The sequence below is a fragment of the Polistes fuscatus genome, unplaced genomic scaffold (assembly GCF_010416935.1).
Source record: "Polistes fuscatus isolate 324 unplaced genomic scaffold, CU_Pfus_HIC Scaffold19, whole genome shotgun sequence".
NCBI classification, from domain to species: domain Eukaryota; kingdom Metazoa; phylum Arthropoda; class Insecta; order Hymenoptera; family Vespidae; genus Polistes; species Polistes fuscatus.
In genome coordinates, this window is record NW_025113095.1 from 3,577,294 (window position 1) to 3,601,957 (window position 24,664).

Consider the following 24,664-nt stretch of genomic DNA (forward strand, 5'->3'; position numbering starts at 1 on the left):
GATAGATAGAGAAAGAGAGAGAGAGAGAGAGTGAGAGAGACAGATGCAGTAGCAGTAGCAGCAGGAATGGTACCAGTAGCACCACCCAACAACTAACTGCAATAGCAGCAACAGTAACAGCAACGGCAACTGCAACTGCACCTACAACTGGTGGTGCTGGTGCTGCTGCAGCAGCAGAATCGTTTACATAGTCAATGCAGTCACATGTAATGCGTACGAACACATAGTACGCGTAAAGCGTATACACACGTGCACCTAGTGCGTGTACACAGAAGGGATGGTTCTCAACGTGTCCGATAGCCGGACACGTACCACTGCTAGGGTGCATCAACTGCAAAAGTAACTGTGAGAGAGAGAGAGAGAGAGAGAGGATGGTAGAGAGGGGAAAGGAGAGATAGGAACGAAGATGTAGTTGTGTCGTACGTGTAAGTGTAACATAAATGGCGTCGATGCATAATACTGAAACCAGCCACCCCCCTTCTACCCCCATAGCACATACCAGTGTACAAGATCTACGTTCCATGCCACCTAGCAGGAAACCAAGTATGTGTGCGTGAAAGAGGGGGGAGGGAGGGAGGGTTGTATAGGGGTGGTTTCAAATGTGTTGGAAGCGAGGGAAACATGTGCAGAACGATAAAACGTTGATATGCTCGGTGAAATTGTTCACTGCAGCTACGCGCGAGTGCCAGTTTTGGATATTCTCAGGAAACGAGAGAAGGAGTGCGTGAGAGAGAAAGAGAGAGAGAGTGAGAGAGAAAGAGAATGAGTTGTTCTCGATCGACGTTTATGTGTCCTGTCGAGATAAGCTCTTCTCGAACGATCCTTCTACGAACGAGATGCATTCGTGCGAACGGAGATCGAGCTCGTAGTATTTCAGGACAATGACATTGGACGGTCCACCATGGGAACAGTAATTTCCGTTCTAGTCGACGCAACTAGAATCGACTTTTACGAACATTTTACTCTCTAATACTCTTTATATCTTATCTATCTTATATTGGAAGGTTCTAAAGTTTTACCATAATGTTTGTATTAAACTTTCAATTTTAATACGAGATCTCACGATTTTTTTTTTTTTCAATAACTACTAATTCGTTTTATTTTTTTCTTTCTATTTTCTCTTCTATTCGTTTAATACGAAAATAAATAAATTTTCTCGTTGTGCAATATCTTTATGAAAATTTTAAATTTTACCCTCTTTCTTTAATATAAATTCTACAAATATTGAATATCATTTCTTTAATATAATTATATAATATTTTTACTAATGTTGATCCAAAACAACAACAACAACAAAGAAAACAAAAATAATAATAAAATCTCGTGTCGAGTGTCTAACTGACTATCAAAAAAAAAGAAATAAAAAAACAAGAAAATATGATGCTCAAACGAAAAAGGGATATCCGTTGAAATCGTTCGCAGAATGTACAAGCCACCCTCTCGATTCCTCCTCCCCATAAAATCCTATCCCCAATCGTCCGCCCTTCTCACCCCTTCCCCCTTCCCCTTCCACTTCTCCCACCCACCCTGCTCGAATAGCGTGATTAATCCAACCATTTTTCTTCCTCGTAGCACGTTTAATACCAGCCTCGTGGAAATCGCTTGCTCGTACTGTACACGCTAACTGATATCAGTCGCAGAGAGCTGGAATTTGAGAGACTCATACGAGAGAGAGAGAGAGAGAGAGAGAGGGGATGGGAAGAGGGTAGAAAAAGGGGGATGGAGATTCGTGATAATACGAGATGGATAGAGAGAGGGTTGGTTGGTTGGTTGGTTGGTTGTATGGTTGGTTGGTTGGTTGGCTGGTTGGTTGGTGCATGCACATAGTTGTAAACCAGGACCGCAGGTGCTCGATGGAACGTACAAAGCCCATTCCCATACACTAAAACAGAAACACACGCGTATATTTAAGTATATAAATACGATATATGTATACTAATATCCATAGGAATCCTGATAGACCAATAGAGACGTATCTACTTTTTAACAAGATTTTATGCGTATTATCAAACTGCTTTTTTTTTTATGCATAACTCAATCATTTTGTTTTCATTCTCTTATCTTCTTCTTCTTCTTTTATTTTTAGGAAAACGTTATGTGTGTGTGGGGTTGTTGTGTATGTGTAGATTTGTTGAGAATGTATTTTTCGAGGTAGTCCTACTTTCTCGATTGGTAGAAAACAAGAAGGTTGGAATAGTTGAGACAATGGTTTGGTACTGCTGGCATCAGCTGCAAGATGGTGATCCTCTATCAGATTTTCTCGATTGAGGCAGATAAAGAGGATCAGAGAAATAGACTGTAAAAGTGAGAAAGAAAAAGAGAGAGAGAGAGAGAGAGAAAGATAAGTGAGGAAAGATAAGAGTTGATAAATGCTGCTGATCGTACTGTTATGGTAAAAGGTACAAACTTTATGTTAATTCGTTCCTTGCAAATATTATTTGTGCCCATAATTATGAAAGTGGTCTAAGTCAAAATGAAAAAAAAAATTAGTTTATTAGTTCACACGACATTATTTTAAATTGAATGAATTCAATGTAATTTTCACGATATTGTTAAAAATGAACACCGTTAGATAGTGTTTGTTATTTCAATATTATATAGAATTCATTTAATGTTCAAATGTAATCCTTTAAATATCTCTAAACAAAAAATATATGACTTAGACTACTTATTATATTATACATAGACACCATTATATTATATATATATATATTTTTATTTATTTATTTAATAATATTTTATTGACCCTAGAGCCTAGGCTCCCTAAAGGCCATTAATTACAGTAAAGTACAATATAATGTATAGATAAAACAAAACAAAAATTAAAATTATGTAATTATTATTAAACTTATCATTATATTAGTAGTAACGCACAGTAAGTAGATAAATGTAAAAAGAAAATAGTAAATAATAAATAAATAATAAATAATAAATAAATAAAAGTATAACAGTTATATATATATATATATATATATAATAATTATATAATATATTATTAAATATATATTGAAACGTAAGAAAATTATATTAAAAAATAATAAGAATTTATTCGTACGTGAATGAAAAGTTAAACTCGGATTCGTAGAAGGGATTTAATTTATCTTAAAAATAAAGTTTGTTTAATCTCTCGATAGATCGATGAAACAATTATGAATTTGTTAAAGAACGTATCGGTTAGTTTAAAAAATGATTCGTACGAATGATATTACATGTCCAAGTGAGATCGATTAATTTCACTTGTTGAAAACTTTTCCTTTAGAAAGAGCAACCTCGATTACATTATTCCCATCTTTTTCTAACTATCCTTCCATCCACCTTTCTATCTATTTATCTCTTTTCCTATCTCAAGATTCAAGAAGTAACGCGTCTTCTTAGAGGTAAAACCGGACGAGTGGAATGTTGAAGATGTAAAGAGGGCGGAAATAAAGGACATGTAAGTTAAGTACTCTCGAGTCTGATGCGTGCGGAATAAGATGGATTTGTAAAAAGAGAGAAAAAAAACGAAAAACGAAAAAGAAAGATAGAGAGAGAGAGAGAGAGAGAGAAAAAAGATCGTCTCATCTTATTTTCATCTCTCATCTTTTCCTCGAATATATTTCCCTACTTTCTTTACACGATAATGGCTTTTTATATGAACGATGGCCTGTCGAGTGTCCGCGAGAACAAAAAAAAAGAAAATAAAAAAGAAGAAGAAAAAGAAGATAAAAAGAAAAGAAAAAAAAAACTAAGGAACCATTTTCTTTTGACGGATAAATTCCGTATTCCACGGTGGCATTGAGAATTCAATAAAAGCTAGCTGAACAACGGTGATCGAGGAAGATCGATTTGGTCGTTATTACTTTTACGTGATCGTTCTATTAACACCTGTAACCTTTTCAAAATAAAATAATATGACACAATTGAACCATCTCGAAGATATCTTGAATTATTATTATATATATATGTGGGATGCGAACGTCTCCAAGCCAAACACTTAAATAGGCATTCGTGAGGAGATTGGACGGTGGACCCGGGATAGCTCAATTGGTTAAAGAGCAGTCAGTCGCCCGGAAAGCGGAAGATCCAGGGTTCGAATCCCGGTCAGTCAATTCCAACGGCCCAATTTTTTCACGAATCCTACATATATATATATAGAAATAAATTCGATTGGAAATATACCTGGCCACCATAGATCGTGATTAAAGTGATGATCAGTACAACAATAAATAAACCAAAAGATTAAACTAACTTATTTCAACATACAAAATCAAATTTGTAACTGAACAAAAAAAATTGAAAATGAAATGTTGAAAATCAGAAGTTAAGGTAAAATTAAAGGGGATAATAATATTAATGTTTCAGGACGAGGAGTGGTGCTGGACAGTCAGGGACCAGTTTTGGTTTCGGAACCACGTTCAGCGGTTGAATTTTCAAACGACACCGGTGCGATGATCCACTGTTCAGCACACGGCAGTCCATCGCCTAGAATCGATTGGTTGATGGGCGATGGCTCACCCGTTTTACCTGTACCACACATCCGTGAGATGCTGGTCAATGGTTCCATGTATTTCCTACCGTTTGGTGCAGAGAGTTACAGACACGACGTACACGCAGCAATTTACAGATGTCAAGCCTCCAACAGCGTCGGCAGAGTACTCGGCCGTGAAATTACGGTAAAGGCCGGTGAGTGTGCGATTTTTATAGATATATATATTTCTTGTGTGTCTTTCTAACATACCGGGTGAACCATTTTATGCTTTATATTTATCTCCATATAATTCATGTGTGATTATATTTTTAGGAAATTATATATATAAATGTAAATCATTTTATTCTACTGAACTGTATTCATCATTTTGTTTAATTTCATCCAAATAATAATAATAATAATTTTAGAATTTCGTTACTGGATCGAATAATAGATCAAATTCTTTTAAGATAGTCATAATTTATATATTTATTTTCTATAATTTATAATTATTATTCTTATTATCACAAAGTTTTATGGTATTTAAAAGAACAAGAGGGTAATGGTAAAATAAATTTTTCTTTCATTTTAATATAATTATATATTGAGCTAAAAAAATGATTATATATGTATATCAATTGAAATATTAAAACTTTTGTTTAATCAATTTGGTTTATATGATTCAAAAATATCAAAGATATATAGAAACGTGATTTAAATGATTCACCCAGTATACAACAATTTATCTCTTTCGCACACACTTTCCAAACGATTGCGTTTTCTCTTTCATCTTTCAACAATTTTCTTCCTCTTTCTTTCTATCTTTCTTTCTTTCTTTATTTCTTTCTTTTCGAACTCACGAGTAACGTGAACTAGGAACGATAAGTTCGATTAATGGGCATATCAGATTGAAAAAAAGTGTATGAAGAGAGACGTTAATTAATTTCTCTTTGGACATGAACGATAAATCACTCTTCGAAAAGATTTTATAGCTAAGTGTATCTACCAATAGAATGGTAGATAACATCTTTTCAAATATCGATTGAGATCTCTCTGTTGTATACGGAAAAGTAGATTTATTTTCTGATTATAATTTCATAACTTTTTTTCGTGTTGATGCAATACTAGAAATTTCATTTCATTATTTATTATCTCATCTTAATTTATTCATACGCTGATTGATATATAAAAACAATAAACCTATCTCAGTTTATCTTTACGTATAAATTTGCATGATTTTTAATGAGAATAAATAATTAACTAAATTAATTATTATACGTCAGACAATAATATTTAATAATTAGTTCAATTTATGTGTTTCCTTTCTATTTATTATTTTTTAAACACACAATTTAATATTTACATGTATAAATAAAATCTTGTACACATTGTAAATGTTTAGTTCAAACTAATACATTCAAAATTGATGAAAAAAATAATGAAATGCATCGACTTACTCTTGCGTATAAATTCGCATAATTCGCAAAAGATAGAAAAAAATCATTCTTATAATTATTTATTATCAAAATTTGTATACCCTGATATAATTTTTGTTTCTTCTTATTATGTTTCAAAAGACCATTATCCAAAGATAAAACTTGTTAGTCCGGGGCAAAGTTATATTACGTGAGCATTGAAATCTCAATCTTGAGGATGATCTTGTGAAAAGATAGAAGTTACAGGACTATGCTTTCTAGAAGATTAGCTTAGCTATTTATTATCTAGCTATCCACAGTAGCAGCAGCAGTAGCAGCATACTCGTAAAGGATCAACGATATAAACGTCTCAAAGTATATCTAAAAATAAATAAAAGAAAAAGAAAAAGAGAGAAAGATTAAAAAAAAAAAAACTGGTGTGTGTACTTATGTACGCACGTAAGAAGTTATACTTCTTTGCCGTACCAAAACGAATATAACCTCAATAACCTCAAAAATAACTTAAAAAAAAACTTCAAAGAAAAAAAATAATTATTATTATATATATTATATAAGAAAGAATAAAAAAAAACTGGTGTGTGTACTTATGTACGCACGTAAGAAGTTATACTTCTTTGCCGTACCAAAACGAACATAACCTCACTAACCTCAAAAATAACTTCAAAAAAAAACTTCAAAGAAAAAAATAATTATTATTATATATATAGATAAGAAAGAATAAAAAAAACTGGTGTGTGTACTTATGACGCACGTAGAGAAGTTACTTTCTTTGCCGTACCAAAACGAACATAACCTCACTAACCTCAAAAATAACTTCAACAAAAAGCTTCAAAGAAAAATAATAATTATTATTATATATATTATATAAGAAAGAAATAAAAAAGAAAAAACTGGTGTGTACTTATGTACGCACGTAAGAAGTTATACTTCTTTGCCGTACTAAAACGTATATAACCTCACTAACCTCAAAAATTACTTAAAAAAAAAACTTCAAAGAAAAAAATAACTTAAAAAGTAAAATAATTTATTATTATATATATATATAGAAAGAATAAAAAAGAAAAAGAAAATCAAAATTAGATATCAGTCCACAACTAATATAAGAGAGATCTATTGAATTACTTGACGCGTCACTGGTCATGGCGCGGTTACAGCATTAGTTCTCGCTTCGATCATTTAAGTAAAGCGGCGCTGAGTACGATTAGTACTGGATGGGTGACCCACTTGAGAAAAAAAGGGGGAAGAAGAAAAGAAGACAACTTCACGCCGTATACTTGAAATCGCTTTGCCCGCGCGTCGTAAATACCGACAAACTCGGTCGTTTTTGTCCAGACGCTCGGAACAGAATCACTCCCCATTACATTTTCCAACACGCGCCAAAAGAAGTATAACTTCAAAAAAAGAATGAAAGAAAGTGTCACAAGTATAACTTCAAAAAATCGTAAAATTAAATGAATGACTTTTATAAAAGTGAATATCGTAAAAATCGAAGAGGAAACGTTATCCATTATATTATTATCGATCATTTCCCATGTAAGAATATTTGGAATGAAGAAAAATCGTTTATCATCCATAAATCTAATTGATGTAAGAGTATTCGTTTTTAAATGACGTACTAAAGTGGTGACTTCCTCGATAAAAGATATGAGAAAGTAATAGTAAACGGGTATGATGGAGGGTGTGAGGTTGGAAAGGAAAGTAAAGGGATGGGAATGGAATGGAAAGGGGTTGGGGAAGAGTAGGAGAAGGGTAGGAGAAGGATCGTTAGCTTACCGAGCCACTAACATTTATTTCTCTCTCGTGAATGTACTTTTTTCAAAGCTTCATATTAGATGGATGGTCCTAAACTAATGCTCGCTTATGGCCAACAACCGGTACTCACTGCAAAGATCAAGATTCGCGGCTTTGCTTCCATTGCCAAACTTATGTACACACACACACATACTCATACACGTGTACATATATGTACATAAGGATATTTCTACGCTCGAAAGCACAGGAGTGATGAAAAATAAAAAGAAGTAGAAGAAGAAATGATACGTAGCAAAGAAAAATAGATGAAAACACTCTCTGAAACTTTCTTTGTTCTTTTATTATATTTATTTAACAAAGTTATTTTATTCGTTACTTTTCTTTTTATTTTTCATCTGTTAAATCGATTACATATTTTATTTTCACATTACGTAGATTAATTGATTCGTGTTTAACACACACACACGTGTACATATATGTACATAAGGATATTTCTACCCTCGAAAGCTCTGAAACTTTCTTTGTTCTTTTATTTATTTAACAAAGTTATTTTATTCGTTACTTTTCTTTTTATTTTTCATCCGTTAAATCGGTTACATATTTTATTTTCACATTACGTAGATTAATTGATTCGTGTTTAACACACACATACACGTGTACATATATGTACATAAGGATATTTCTACCCTCGAAAGCACAGAATTGATGAAAAATAAAAGGTAGTAAAAAAAGTAGAAGAAGAAATGATACGTAGCTAGGAAAAATAGATGAAAACACTCTCTGAAACTTTCTTTGTTCTTTTATTTATTTAACAATGTTATTTTATTTGTTACTTTTTGTTTTTTTTTTGTTTTGTTTTTTATTAAATCGGTTATAAACTTTAGTTTTACATTACGTAGATTAATTTATTCATATTTATTAGGTGTAAAAATTTGAAACAAACGTAGTGTTTACAATAATACTTTTGATTTATGCGAACATCGGAATTGTAACGAGATTCTTGATTTTATATTTTAACCGTATAAACATTTTAATTAATAGAACTAATATATTAGATCGTTAAATATGAAATGTTCGTTTTCTGACAGAAAGTAAAGTAAATAATCGGACGTTTCATGTTCAAATACCTAATATAGTCCGTCAACGCGGGCCTTTTCCTCCATGTCTCAGGAAAGAGGGTAAGAACTTGATATAAGGGTAAATAGACGACGCTGAATCGAATGGTGCTAATTTTTTGCGGTAAGAAGTGCCGTTTTTGAGTAAAGGGTAAAAAAGGATAAAAATTGGTAAAAAATGGCTTTATCTTAGAATCTAGGCATTTAATCGAAAAAAGTTTCAAACAAAAGTTGTAGAGAATTAAATATACATAAAAATGTTCTATGAGTTATCTTCGTATTTTCAAAAATAAGCGAATAGAATTGGATTGAAGATGGGAAAATAATTGTAAGAGTGGGGAAGCAAGTCCCGCCTCTCAGTCGGCTTTTACACGCGAGCGGGCTAGTGTGCGTGCGAGCGTCCGTGTGCACTAATACACAAACGAAGGATCTTCGGCAATCTTCGGGACTCTCGGTCTTGAATGAAAGTGCGAGTGAGAGAACAAACCAATATTCTCTCTTTTTATTTATCATGCGATAACGAGTATTATTGTCCTTGGCCATCGATTGTTGAGCGTTCTGATATTTCTCTTTTTATATTTTTTCTTTCGGTAGCGAGAATTTTACGTCTTGGCCATCGAGCGTCGAGCGTTTTGTATACGAGTGCGAGTGAGAAAGAAAACCGATATTTCTCTCTTTCTATTTTTTCTTTCGGTAGCGAGAATTTTCGTTTTGGCCATCGTGCGTCGAGCGTTTTGTATATCTATATATCGGCGTATAAGCGCGGCATTTTTAAATCGAATCTTGATGCTTATGGCACGCCGTTTCTTTCTTATTGTCAAAAATAATGAACCTTGAGTAAAAAAAAAATAATTCATTTTAACAGAAACTATTATTATTTAGTTGAGAGTAAAAAATGAATTAATTTTGTGTCTCGCCATAAATTAATTAGAATAATTAATTGATATAAATTCTTTGCCTCACAAAAATTTATTTGTATATCAAATTGAATACGTATTCTCTTAAGACGAAATTTAAAATTTAAATATTTTTCCTATTAAATTATGTATTTTATAAAATTTTAAATTACTGACTTTTTGTCTCGTAAAAATTTATTAGTGTATCAAATTAAATACATATTTGAAAAAGAAGAATTTTATATCCACACATAAAATTAATTCAAGATATATATGAAAGGATATTCTAAAAACGTGGAATTTATTTTTTGTCTATACATAATTTTAATTCATTTTTATTATTTATAAGAAAACAGTAATGCATTCTGATTCATCTTCGAAGTCTTAAGAATTGTACGAAAAAAATTGAGCAATTATCAATTGGTGCGTTAGCGTAAGTAGTAACGTCTTCGCTTCTCGCGCTGGGTATTAACGTTCGATTCTTCGTGGGGGAATTATTTTTTTTATAAGTTTTTCTATCTTAGGTTATATAAATTATTTTTACATTTCCTAATTTCTAATTATATCAAAAAATTAAAGCAATAATTTTTTTACATCTGCACAAATAAACGAAGTTTATTACTTAAATTACAAATTCATCCTGTAAATATCATCCTAAAAAATGTATCGTTTCGGCACGTTAAAAATTAATTTTTGTTATTTATTGGATATTATTTTATTTATAATTGGTAATTTTATTACTCGCGTAATAATGTTGATTTCTTAATAAATTTATATAATTAGTGCAAAATTTAAAAAATCTGAGGTGAGACTCACTGATCGTCTCCTTGTTAAGGATAGAAAAACTTATAAAAAAATAATTCCCCCACGAAGAATCGAACGTTAATACCCAGCGCGAGAAGCGAAGACGTTACTACTTACGCTAACGCACCATTGATAATTGCTCAATTTTTTTCGTACAATTCTTAAGACTTCGAAGATGAATCAGAATGCATTACTGTTTTCTTATAATAATAAAAATGAATTAAAATTATGTATAGACAAAAAATAATTCCACGTTTTTAGAATATCCTTTCATATATATCTTGAATTAATTTTATGTGTGGATATAAAATTCTTCTTTTTCAAATATGTATTTAATTTGATACACTAATAAATTTTTACGAGACAAAAAGTCAGTAATTTAAAATTTTATAAAATACATAATTTAATAGGAAAAATATTTAAATTTTAAATTTCGTCTTAAAAGAGAATACGTATTCAATTTGATATACAAATAAATTTTTGTGAGGCAAAGAATTTATATCAATTAATTATTCTAATTAATTTAATGGCGAGACACAAAATTAATTCATTATTTTTACTCTCAACTAAATAATAATAGTTTCTGTTAAAATGAATTATTTTTTTTTACTCAAGGTTCATTATTTTTGACAATAAAGAAAGAAACGGCGTGCCATAAGCATCAAGATTCGATTTAAAAATGCCGCGCTTATACGCCGATATATATAGATATACAAAACGCTCGACGCACGATGGCCAAAACGAAAAATTCTCGCTACCGAAAGAAAAAATAGAAAGAGAGAAATATCGGTTTTCTTTCTCACTCGCACTCGTATACAAAACGCTCGACGCTCGATGGCCAAGACGTAAAATTCTCGCTACCGAAAGAAAAAATATAAAAAGAGAAATATCAGAACGCTCAACAATCGATGGCCAAGGACAATAATACTCGTTATCGCATGATAAATAAAAAGAGAGAAGTATTGGTTTGTTCTCTCACTCGCACTTTCATTCAAGACCGAGAGTCCCGAATATTGCCGAAGATCCTTCGTTTGTGTATTAGTGCACACGGACGCTCGCACGCACACTAGCCCGCTCGCGTGTAAAAGCCGACTGAGAGGCGGGACTTGCTTCCCCACTCTTACAATTATTTTCCCATCTTCAATCCAATTCTATTCGCTTATTTTTGAAAATACGAAGATAACTCATAGAACATTTTTTATGTATATTTTAATTCTCTACAACTTTTGTTTGAAACTTTTTTCGATTAAATGCCTAGATTCTAAGATAAAGCCATTTTTTACCAATTTTTATCCTTTTTTACCCTTTTACTCAAAAACGGCACTTCTTACCGCAAAAAAATTAGCACTATTCGATTCAGCGTCGTCTATTTACCCTTATATCAAGTTCTTACCCTCTTTCCTGAGACATGGAGGAAAAGGCCCGCGTTGACTGGACTAATACAAACTATGCATGTAGGAATACGAGAGAGTATGAAAGAGTATTAAAAAACTCTATACGTATGTGTGTGTGTATGTGTGTGATCAGTTGAGCGACAGTTAAACGAGAATATGAAAGATTTTCGAGTTAGTTAATTGTGTGAGTGCGTGTATGATAACATACACACATATATACACGTGGATCGATAGTTATTGCGAGATGCAAAGTTGTAATCCGACTTAAGCGAATTCGATTTATGTTATGCGATTTTCGTCGATCCCACCTATCACGTAACTTCGGTGGATGACTTGTATTAATAAAGTAATCATAGGATTGTTATTCTTCAAAATATTACTCTATTTATTTCTATGACATTTGTGTGTTTATTTATCTTTCAAACAATCTATCGAAATCTTTAACGAACTAAATAAATGACACGTTTGATAAATTTATTTTTAATATCAAATACGTCAAATAAATTTTATATTATTTATAAATAAAAATATATTTTTAATATACTTTTTATTATTATATACTTTAATATATATATATATATTTTATTATACATAAATAAAATATATTTATATTTGATATTATTTATTGAAAATTGATCGAACGTTCGATTACGAAATGTTTTGATCGGAATCATACGTCAAATAAATTTTTTACATTATACATGTATAAAAATGTAATGTACATGTACATGTAATAAAAAATATATATATTTTTTTTAATATACTTTTTATTATTATATACTTTAATATATATATATATTTTATTATACATAAATAAAATATATTTATATTTGATATTATTTATTGAAAATTGATCGAACGTTCGATTACGAAATGTTTCGATCGGAATCATAAAATGAAAGAAAATATTCGATAAATTTCAACGCACACGCTCCCCGCACGAATACTTACACGCATACACGTAAATCGATTAAAAATACTTATGCGTAAATTTTAATTCTAAAAGATTACGTTAATATAATATAATATTATTTTTGTTAAATCTTAAATCACCAATGAATTATCAGGAGTGGGTAGTAGTAGTAATAAAAGAAAAATAAAAAATGAAAAAAAAACACGAATAGAAAAGGAACGAACGAGAAAATACTTTAAAAAGGAAATCGATACGAAATTCAGACAGAAATAATTGCGCTTACGGGTTTTCGTGCATGTGTGTATGTGTCGTGTGTTCGTGGGTGTATACGTGTACGTGTCACGTAGGGAAACGCGTAACTCGAGCGTGCATATCTCTTTAAAACGTGGAAACTCGTAGCCCACGTTGTGGGGTTGAATAAACGAGCCGGTGAGATACTTTCGTTTTCCAGTGTGGTTAACAATCGTGACGGCTCTCGGCAAGAATCACTTATCGCGTTTAGCGAGTCGTGCAATCGAGGCAAATTCTCTCGCTGAGTAGACGTTACCAAGATATTCTACGTATATGTGAGTGTGTGTGCGTGAGTGTATGAGAATTTCTATCCACATTGAAAGAAGAAGAACTTACAGGAGTGAAAATGAGAGAGAGAGAGAGGGGGGGGAGGGGGAGGGAAAGCACTAATTACCAAAAGTACAAACGCCAGACGGTCTGAAAAGCTTTCACTGTGTTACTTTTATACATATAAAAAAAAAGAAAAAAAAAATGGTAAAGTTATAACGAAAAAATATTAAACACCGAAATCTGTGGGGAGGGGTAATGGATTTTAATAAGACTTCTGCGAATATTACTTTGGATTTAATTAACGACACCTATATTACAGTAAAAACAAATAAACTAACAAATTATTGTTACTGGAATTGATTATTGATTGTTAAAGAAACGTTTAGGAGACTCGTTGTTTGGTTTATATTATTTTTATCAGGGAAAATATTCTCTTAGATTATTAAATATATAAAACAAATTTTGATTAGATTATTTTGTAAATTTATCTTTAGAAGAAGGAAATAATTCGAAACAATTAGGATGTCTTAATAAAAGGTATTGAAATAAATTTGGAAGTTTATCCTGAAACTATTTTAATATACTATGTACTCGGAATTCATTTCAAAAATATAAATTGAAATAAAGAATCCGAGACGAGAGCGTTAACTTCGCGGGTGAAAGCTTTTCCAAGTCATTTTCATTTCTTTCCTTCTTTTCTTTTCTTTTTCTTTTCTTTTTATTCCTTTTTTTTTTATCCACTAATTGCGGTACAACCCAACTTCTTCTTCTTCTTCTTCTTCTTCTTCAACTTCTTTTCGATTTCGTTCCTTCCTTCTTTTTTATTTTTTTATTTTTTTTTTGTTATCCTCACCCTTGTTTTCTTTCTTTCTTTTTTTTTATCTCGCAACTGGTTTTGTCGTCGACGAAAGTTCAGTTTCTTTTTACTATCTCGTCTTTTATTTTTTCTCTCTTATTTTTTTTTTATATTCTTAGTCTCCCTTACACCTATACTACTCGAAAACGAGCGTACACAACTTTTATCTTATTCCTTCTTTTTCTTCTATCTTTTTTTCCAGTGGTCCGGCAAAAGTACGAAGTTCAAGTACGGGACACCTTTGTCTTGCCCGGTAACACGGGTGTCCTTAGGTGTGAAATACCATCCTTTGCGAAGGATTACGTGCAAGTCACTTCATGGGTCCAGGATTCGGCTTTCAACATCTATCCAACTCACGAAAGCGGTAAGAGTTTATCCATTTTAACGAAATATCGTCATTTATTTGTTATTTCAACGCAATCATTTAGATTGATCGATTAATAAATTCGTAAATTTATATTTCAATAAATGAAATCAAGTAAATTTTTGTTTTTTTTTTCTTGTTCATTTAAACTATTAAATATTTTATATAATTATTTGAACGATGCAAATATTTGTTATTATTTAAAATTACGACCACGTATTACATATTTATGGCCAAGAACAATTTTATTTCACAATAAACTTACTTACTTAGCAGATAATCTGACAATTTCAAAGCCATTTTCTAGCTCAAGTCAAGCAAGTTGACACGCGGTTGCACGTCAATCATCTAACTATTGGATATATTATATATATATATATACATACATCGAGTGGCTTTTACCAGCATCATTTTTTATCTTCTTCACCGAACGACACCTGTCAAGTTTTCTTCGATCTCATCCGATTTACTGTCGAATCCTAGCCATCTCGGTTAAAAACTTGCATACGCAAGGTATAATCAGACATGACTGATATCACCATTCGAAGAAATTGAAATTCTCTTATCATCTTATTTCATTCCCATCTAATACGCCTAATCTTACGCAATACTTCGTACTTTAATCAAATATTCAAACCATCAAAATAAGCAATCCTTTCTTACAATTTGTATAAAACGCCTGATCGTATGCAACAGTTGATATTTTAGAAAAATATTTCTCCCCCTGACGATAGGCAACCCTTTCTCGTGCATTCTAACGCCTGATCGTATGCAACAGTTTATATTTTAGAAAAATATTTCTCCCCCTGACGATAGGCAACCCTTTCTCGTGCATTCTAACGCCTGATCGTATGCAACAGTTTATATTTTAGAAAAAATATTTCTCCCCCTGACGATAGGCAACCCTTTCTTCAGCTTTATACTACAACGATGAAATATACAATATTGCCTATCAACAGGCGTAATTTATTTCTCTTTAAATAATCAGATTAATTATAAATAACGTAGATAAAATCAATCAACCCGCTTTAATGTTCTAAACTCGAGTAAATTGAATTCTAATAGAAAAAACATTTAGTCATTTAGCGAGACGGTCAATTTTTGTCGGATAAAACTCGGCCCTATTGTCAAACAAAAACATCATTAATCTTTCGACAAACGACGTATTGATGCACACACAACACACACACACATTCCTACATAGATATAGGAATGGAGAGATAAAAAAAGGACACAAAAAAAGGGAGAGAAAGTCGATAAAGATCGAAGCAATTTTTACGTAGATTTTGTTCCCTATCGTTTGAACAGAGCTTCGTTGTTTCAGTCGAAAGGGTCGGGAAGGAGGGTGGTAAAAAAAGGGATGACGAAAAATATATGAGCGTAGGTAAGCTCTTCGTAGGAAGACATATATATATGTGGGTGTGTGTGTGTGTGTGTGCATATATAGTCGTTCTTGTCAATATCCCAGTTAATTAGAGTCTAAGGGGGACGATTGGAATATCTCTCAGCGTGTATACGCACAGACATTATTACGAAAAGCTCCCGTCACTCTAAGCTTTCCACTAAAGCAAGAATGATGGAACGAGAGAGAGAGAGAGAGAGAAAGTCTCGTCGTGTTCTCGCGATTATTGTGTACCGCAAAACGAAAAGAAAAAAGTAAAACAAACCACAATGGGTACGTGCCGCGCATCTACTCGCGCACACACTGAGGTTTAACTTTTTAACGAATCTCTGGAACGTTCGAAATAAAATAAAGAAAAAGAAGAAAAAAAAAAGGAATAAAATTCAAAGGGTCGTATTGCGAAGCACCGAATTGCCACGAAAATTTGTTCTCTCGCGATAATTACGACTTTGATGTACAGAGAGAGAGAAAGAGAGAGAGAGAGGTATCAACGCGTAAATACGATTTATCAATTTTTATCAATTTTTATCAATTCAAACGATAAGGTATTCGTTTCGGTATCCTGTCAATGTGTGAAAACACTTAACGTATTATTTGCATTATACGGAAATTCTTTCTTCTATTTTTAGAAAAAAAAGAAAAATAAACATACACAAAAAGTTTATCTGGAAGATAAAAATAAAAAGAAAAAATAATAAAAAAAATATAATAGTCGGGGAATGTTTAAAAGTTTAGGCAGAACTCGTTTTTAAGTTTAAAGATCACGTCCCAGCGTATAAATATATATATATATATATTTATTTCTCGATGTTCCTTTTTCGATATCGATAAACCGTTGAAAACTTTCAAGTTCGCGAAGTCATAGGAAAAGAGCACGAACGAATCTTCAATTTTCCTTTTCCGATAAGGAAAGGAAAATGGCATCGGAAAAAGGGCATCATCGTGGAAAATATAAAAAGAAAAAGAAAACAAAATATACATTCATACACACACACACACACATACACAAAGAGATATAATAATGTAATACAACGAAAAAAAAAAATATAGGAAACAAGTAAGAGAACACAACTACACTTCCAGTCAGTTTTCTTATTCCCTAACTATTCTCATAATCGTAAGTTGAACTATGTACGAATAAACGACACCGAGTTTTGTCTACTAACATTTTATAAACCAAAATCCCCCCCCCCCCGTTCCCACCCTTTATCCTATCATTCCCTCTTTATCATCATCTTCTTCTTCTTCTTCTTCTTCTTTACTTTTATTTCTTGTATTATTTTTTTTCTTTACTTTTTTCTTCGTCGGAGAGATTCATGCGCACAATTGCACACAGCTGATCCGCAAACGTCCAAAGTTTTCCAAGTAATTCGTTTTCCATTTAGAGAAGAACTCTCTCTCTCTCTCTCTCTCTCTCTCTCTCTCTCACTCACTTACTCAGTCACTCTCTGTTCTATTTAACTCGCTTCCGTTTCCTCTTCAATCGCAAGATTGAATTTCCCAAGCGGGACCAAATAAGAGCTAGTAAGAGAGAGAGAGAGAGAGAGAAATAGAGAGTAAGAGAGAGAGAGAGAGAGAGAGAAGACTTGGCCCGTTCGCATAATTCCTTCAGGGTCGCACTGGCAACGGAACTAAGGATTCCTAGTGCTTGATTTAATCCTACGATTAATCGTCTCATTGCAACTTAGAGTTGTGCAACGAACGTTTCGATGATTATTATTATCATTATTAAACGATTAGAAGGTTTTTAAACGTTTTCATTCGAATTAAAATATCCAATTAATTCACCCTTTTATTTTTTTCTCCCCCCACTACACCCCCCTTTTCATTTTTCTTCCTTTCTTTCCTTCCTCCCTTCTTTCTTTCTTTTTTTTTTTTTATTAGGTTGAGAGGATTTTTTTGTTCTATTTTTAAAGAAAGAAATAAAAGAAACGATTTTGCTTTTTTTTTTTTTTGCGAGTTTCGTCGATGATACGCCACCGAGTTACGATGAAAAGTTTTCTCGAACTTTGTTTAAGTGTACTTACTCCACCTAACCCCCACCCCACTCCCCCCCACCTACACTTCTCTACCCTTTAGAAAGCTACGAATATCGAAAAGTTCGTTCCATTCTTCGATATGGTTTTGAACGATAATCGAGATGCTTTTTTTTTCCGAAAGGAAAGAAAATCGAAGAAGAAGAAGAAGAAGAAGAAGAAAGTAATTAAAAGGAATCGAATTGGAAAGTACAATGCGATAATAAGTAATGTCAACGAAGTTTTTTCCTACTTAAAAGTATATAGAAAATTTGTCTTTTCACTTCTTTCCCCCCCCCACCCCCGTTGTTATTTTAAACGACAACGTTTTTCCGTAATTCAATCGTGTAAAAATGAAATCCTTTTAGTTACGTTGATAGAAATATCAAATGAAACGTAAAAAAAAAAAAAGAACAAAAATTTCGATTCTTTCGTCACGTAAAACTTTTAACACGACACATTACTGCGAGAAAAAAGATTTAAAAAAAACTTTTATCGTTAAATTCAATTCAAATTCTACGATTTAAGGGGTTATACGCAGTTAGTATTTTTAAAAAATCGATTTTTTTTTCTTTTTCATTTTCGGAATGTACATATATTTAAGTATATTCTCTGAAAATTTCAAATCGATCCGACAAATATTCTTCACTTCATGTAAGCTGCAAACAAAAATTTTTAACTATGCGTAAACGTCTCTTTGAAACTTTAAACGCGTTTTTCTCAAAACGGTATTTTCAAAGTCGGTGATCTCGATTTTTCAAAAACGGCTTAACCGATCGGTTTCGAATTTTTACACAATCTTCTTAGATATATTCCTCAGGTATTAAGTAAAAGGAATAATTTTTAAAAAATTTATTACTAATTTTTTTGTAACAATTTAGAGCGAAAATTTTAGTCAAAAACAACAACTTTTTTTCAAATAGACGCCATTTTGTCAAAAATCAAAATTTGTATTATTCCTTGGTTTTAATACCTGCATTAATCTATCCTTTAAAAGAATCCACCATATTTTTTAATTTCAATAATCCAAACCGCCAAAATGAAGATCACCGCCAAACATCTTTTTTTAGAGGACGTTCAGGAAATCATCTACAGAAGCGGTGCAGATTAATATTTTTACATAATCGACGCGCTATTGTATTCTCAAAAGTTGGCTCTATTTCAATTACCATCACTTTTGTTTGAGAAATAAAAACTGTTTCTAGAAAAAATTCATGAAAATACGTCTTTTTCGAGCCTCGCAACTGCGTATAACCCCTTAAAAGATTCGACAATTAAATTGAAAACAAATCAATTCTATTATATAAACGTTCTTACGTTTGTAAATAACTAATGAAGTTGTTCATATGTTCGGGGGTGCGTGTAAAATCATTCGAACGAAATGATTCGGTAGAAATCCAAAGAAGAGTTTAGTCAGATGCTAGCTAGCTAGCTAGCTAGCTATACTAGGGTCCTGGTATACAATTCAAACAGGAAAGCTTCAGCCACAATGTAAATTCGGTTGGGTTTAGGCATCGTTCGTCTACCGAGACTCCAAACTATTCTCGTCTCATTCCAATGCTCTTGTACTATCTACAAGTACACACAATACTGTTTCTAGTATATATATGTATATATTGTTTCTCTCTCTCTCTCTCTCTCTCTCTCTCTCTCTCTCTCTATCTCTCTTTCTCTTTCTAACTGGAACTGTTACACACTTCTCTGGCAACCTTCTACGTTGGTCCATCTCTTCATTTCTATCTCTCTCACTCTCTCTCTTTTCTGTGTATCTGTCTCTATCTTTCTCTTTCAGTTTCTGTTGTTCTCTTTCTCTTTCTCTTTAACCAACTCACACCCAGTTGTCTCTCTCTTTCTCTCTCTCTCTCTCTCTCGGTTACACTCGCACTAACGTGTCACTCTTGTTTAACTCGGAAACTCCCGATAGTTTCTGAAATGGTCTACCTACGAGCAAAGGTATATCGCTCTTTGTACACCAGTTTTACGACTTTCCCGATTGTTTTGCTGTGTTGGTTTCCCGAAAAAAGGCTAAATTACCGAACATATATATTTATAATAGTTTTAATTAAAGTTTTTTGGTAAAAGAAAAATTATTTAGTTTTTTTTTCGAGATTATAGGATCAATTGACTTTCAATAAAAACAAAAGTAATGATATTAATTAATAGCACGTATTATCTATAAATGAAATATGTTAAATTAGTTTATAATAGTTTTAATTAAAGTTTTTTGCAAAAGAAAAATTATTTAATTTTATTTTCGAGATTATAGGATCAATTGACTTTCAATAAAACAAAAGTTATGATAATAATTAATTGCACGTATTATCTATCAATGAAATATGTTAAATTAGTTTATAATAGTTTTAATTAAAATTTTTTGGCAAAAGAAAAAATATTTAGTTTTATTTTCGAGATTATAAGATCAATTGACTTTCAATAAAAACAAAAGTAATGATAATAATTAATAGCACGTGTTATCTATCAATGAATATGTTAAATTAGTTTATAATAGTTTTAATTAAAGTTTTTTGTCAAAAGAAAAATTATTTAATTTTATTTTCAATATTACAAGAACAATTGACTGTCTTTCTTTTTTAATTTTATTTCCTTTTATTATTTTATTATTTTATTATTTTATTTACGGATTGAATTGGAGTAGTGAATCTGTCGAAACTTTTTTCTTCTTGCCAAACGTCAAATATATAAAGGGGCATTCCTTATACATATATGCGTATAAATAAAACATAATACCTTTAGGGAAAGAAGGAAGAAAACTCAAAATTTGCTTGATCCAGATTTTCCAAGTGAGACTAAATTACCGAACAAGTATATATATATGAGCCGTTTATTTTGAAAGTGGCCTAACTCCATTAGGAGTAGAGATTTTGGTGTGGTAGAAATGGCATTAAAAAAAAAATAATTTACTGTTTGTCCCCCGAGAGTATTACAATATTATCAAAAAGTGTCGGAAAGGTAATAACTTTATTGTACATGAAATGAGACAAGAAGATTTTGTATGAACAAAATTATTAGAAGACGCAATTTTTAAAAGGGTCAAGAATTCTAACGGAGAACTAATAAACTGGTTAAAAATATGTTGGATGCGTTTTGTCAAAAATGAATAAGATTTTCTATAAGACATCAATGAATGAGAACGAAAATTTGAAAGTCCTGAATTTAATACCACGTCGGGGTAGACCAAGAAAGTTCGAAAATATTGTATTGACACCACTGTATAAAAATATAAGACAAATTACAACCGCAAAATTCAAGGACATAATTGACTTATTACGATATATACCACCGGAACATCATGATTTCTTTAAATCCCTTTCACATACACAAAATGTAGATGAGTAGAAAATTCTTTTGTAATTTATGTTTGTAAAAAATATTTTGAATCGCATAATTTATGTTTTTAAAGTGTTATAAAGATATGTAAAATAAAATAAGTATTGTTTTTTTCGCAATTTGAAGCATCTTAAATTATGTTGAATGGATTTCGGTTCCTTCAAATTTGATAACGAATCTGGTTGTTAATTTTGAAAGTGGCCTAACTCCATTCTTGGTAAGAAAACGCATATTATTCGCTTAATAATTGCCATTATTTTAATAGGAACTGTAAATTGAACACCTTTAGATACACTCAAGCAACATAACTCATTGTTATTCTTTACGTATATTTTTAATCGCATTGAAACGCAAACCTTTAAATATCTCAATTTAAGGTTATATGGAATTAGGCCACTTTCAAAATAAACGGCTCATATATATATATATATTATAATTTTAATTAAAGATTTTTGTCAAAAGAAAAATTATTTAATTTTATTTTCAATATTACAAGAACAATTGACTTTTTGTTTTTCTTTTTATTATTTTATTATTTTATTTACGGATTGAATTGGAGTAGTGAATCCATCGAAAAACTTTTTTTTCATTTTGCCAAGCGTCGTCGGATATATAAAGGGTCACCCCTCATACATATATACGTATAAATAAAACATAATACCTTTAGGAAAAGAAGGAAGAAAAGTAAAAATTTGCTTGATCCAGATTTTCCAAGTGTAAGCCAAAAGGAAAGCAGTACGTGACACTGGGACCATATATACATGAAATATAAGCCCGGACGATAGTAGAACGATACTGCAACGATAACAGCTCCGGGCTGTTTTCACTCAAAGCAACGTCGAAGTTCAGGAACTTTTGCTTGGACAAACTCTAACTTGTGGACACTGTATAGATAGGCCTTTGGAAGGAAACAGAGACAGAAAGAGACAGAGAGAGAGAGAGAGAAAATGAAAGATCAGAGAGTTGAATCCCAAGTTAGACACTTGAACAGACTTCCAACGCCTTCCTTTACGACCAACTCGGACCAACAACTTTTCACGATGTAATATAATCATTTGTTTGCTCGATATTTCATGTAATAACGTCATTTCAATTCTTGCTCATATATTTATGGAGATCCGTGTGTATATGTATGTATGTGTGTTAGGTAGGTGACTTGGAAATTTGAAAAGTTATCAAATCTGATAAGTCGGAAGGTAGAAGAACGTAAAGGGGGAATATCGATAAGAGTTGGCTGAAGGAAAGGTTTCGTAACCAAAAACTCGATTGATTTATTAAGGAAACACAACTTTCTCAGATCTATCTATCTGTGTATAAATATATGTATGTGTGCGCGTTGGTAAAGAAAACGATGCACGTGGGATCTAAAATGTAAGTTTTTTCCCTTTAAAACCGAGAATCTGTATGTGTATCGCGAAAAACTCGAGAACTGAGATGAAAACGACACTGCCGAGAGTTAAACTTATTCCCGAAACGAATAAATTGAGCTTCAAATACATACATTCGTGTAATGGCACGAGTCCTACACGTAAATCATGCAACAGACTTCGAGTTTTCCTTGGAGATAGAAAGAAAGAGAAAGAGAGTGAGAGAGAGAGAAAGAGAGAGAGAGAGAGATGGAAGTTAAATCCCATAGGAATCGTCATTTTAATATTTCCAACCACACGAAGATAGATTTTTCCTTTTTTCTTTTCTACTTCTTCGTCTTCTTCTTCTTCTTCTTCTTCCTTCCTTCTTCCTTCTTCTCGTTTCTATTTTTTTTTTCTTTTTTTTTATTCCTTCCGATCGTTAAATCACGCGGATTGACTCCAGTATTTAATTTAATTTTGTTTTGCTGTTTATCGGATTGGTTAATTTCTTATTTCTTTAAAAACATTTTTAATCAATATTTTAAATCCAGTACTAATGATGAGTAAATTTTTTAATCAAATTTATATTGACGTACGTGTTTATGAATATGTTCAAACAAATGCAAAACACACGGAACATAAAATAATCATATAATCGTTTATTATTAATAGTTATTCCTTCGAAAAGTTACATATATTAACGTAAATCAATCAAAGAAATTTAATCTACCTTGATAGGTGAAAAACAATCAGTCTAACGGTGAATTTTCGACAACCGAGAAAGTTACGTTAAACTTATACACACAAACAAAAAAGAATCTCTCAAACAACAAAATCAATTTCAAATACGAATCGATATAAAAAAAAAAAAAGAAATAATCATTTCCACCTACCACGTTTTAATAAATTAATCCTCGTTTAATCAATTTGTTCGATGAAATACTAATTAATATAAAAAAAAAAAAAAAATAGAGAGAAATAAACATATAAAAAATAAATATATATATTTAAAAAAATATTAATCAACTAAATAGTAGCGCTTAATTCTCGCCGATTGAATCCATCCAACTTGATCAACCGATAGGGGGGGGGGGATGAGGGGGGTGCAGAGAGAGAGAGAGAGAGAGGATGCTTTTAATGGATGAAATGTTGCAAAGACGGTTTCGTTCGTTGCTTGATCGTATTGAAAACGTGTGAAAATTAATTGAACGTTGAACCGTTTCCCCTATCTCGATTGATAATAGGATGGGAATTGGGAATGGGGAAAATGAGAAGGAGGGGAGAAAACTTCTGTTTCGAAAAAAAAAAAAAAAATTCCTATGATACTTTCTTCCTGATACTCGTCCATTCTCTCAACCCCACCCCCTATCCTCCCGTATATCTTTTTTTCTATTTTTTTAGAAAAACACACCATAGGCTTTTTACGAGATCAAAAGATTTGTTTTCATCGATGAGTATGATCGATTTTCTCATCGGCATGCCAAGAGAGTTCAATTTCTTTTCAATGAATATTCATATATCCGTTCCTATACGATATTTATAATAGTCATAATCAAAATAATAATAATAATAATATTAATAATAATAATTCATTAAAGGATGAGCAATAATATCAAGCGTATTGATTCAAATCTTTCTCTCTCTTTCTCTTTGACGATTCATCATTTATCTATCTCTTTCTCTCTCACGTGGTATATATATATATATATGCACGTAACGTTGTATAAATAAAATACATATTGCAGTACCTGACCGTTTCTCTGCAGAGTAAAATTTGTTTGATTGTCGAAACGTGGCTGATGTCGAACGAACGATCGTCACGCTTGCTAAACGTGTTTCACATATACATACATACATGTATAATATTCATATATTACATATACATGTATGTACGATATTTACTATTTACTATTTCTCTCTCTCTCTCTCTCACTCGCTCTCTCCCTCTTTCTCTTTCTGTCTCTCTTTCTCTCTCTCTCTCTCTCTCTTTCTATTTCTCGCTCTCTCTCTTT

General features: G+C 31.8%; 1 protein-coding gene across 1 annotated transcript; it reads left to right on the top strand.

Annotated features, from left to right (window-relative positions):
• Positions 1-440: 440 nt before the first annotated feature.
• Positions 441-14,607, top strand: LOC122515909 (Down syndrome cell adhesion molecule-like protein Dscam2). The gene is made up of 4 exons (XM_043633405.1): positions 441-543; positions 4,318-4,662; positions 14,377-14,538; positions 14,603-14,607. Exons 1-4 carry the CDS (start codon positions 441-443, stop codon positions 14,605-14,607), a joined length of 615 nt encoding a protein of 204 aa, XP_043489340.1.
• The last annotated feature ends 10,057 nt before the right edge of the window (positions 14,608-24,664 follow it).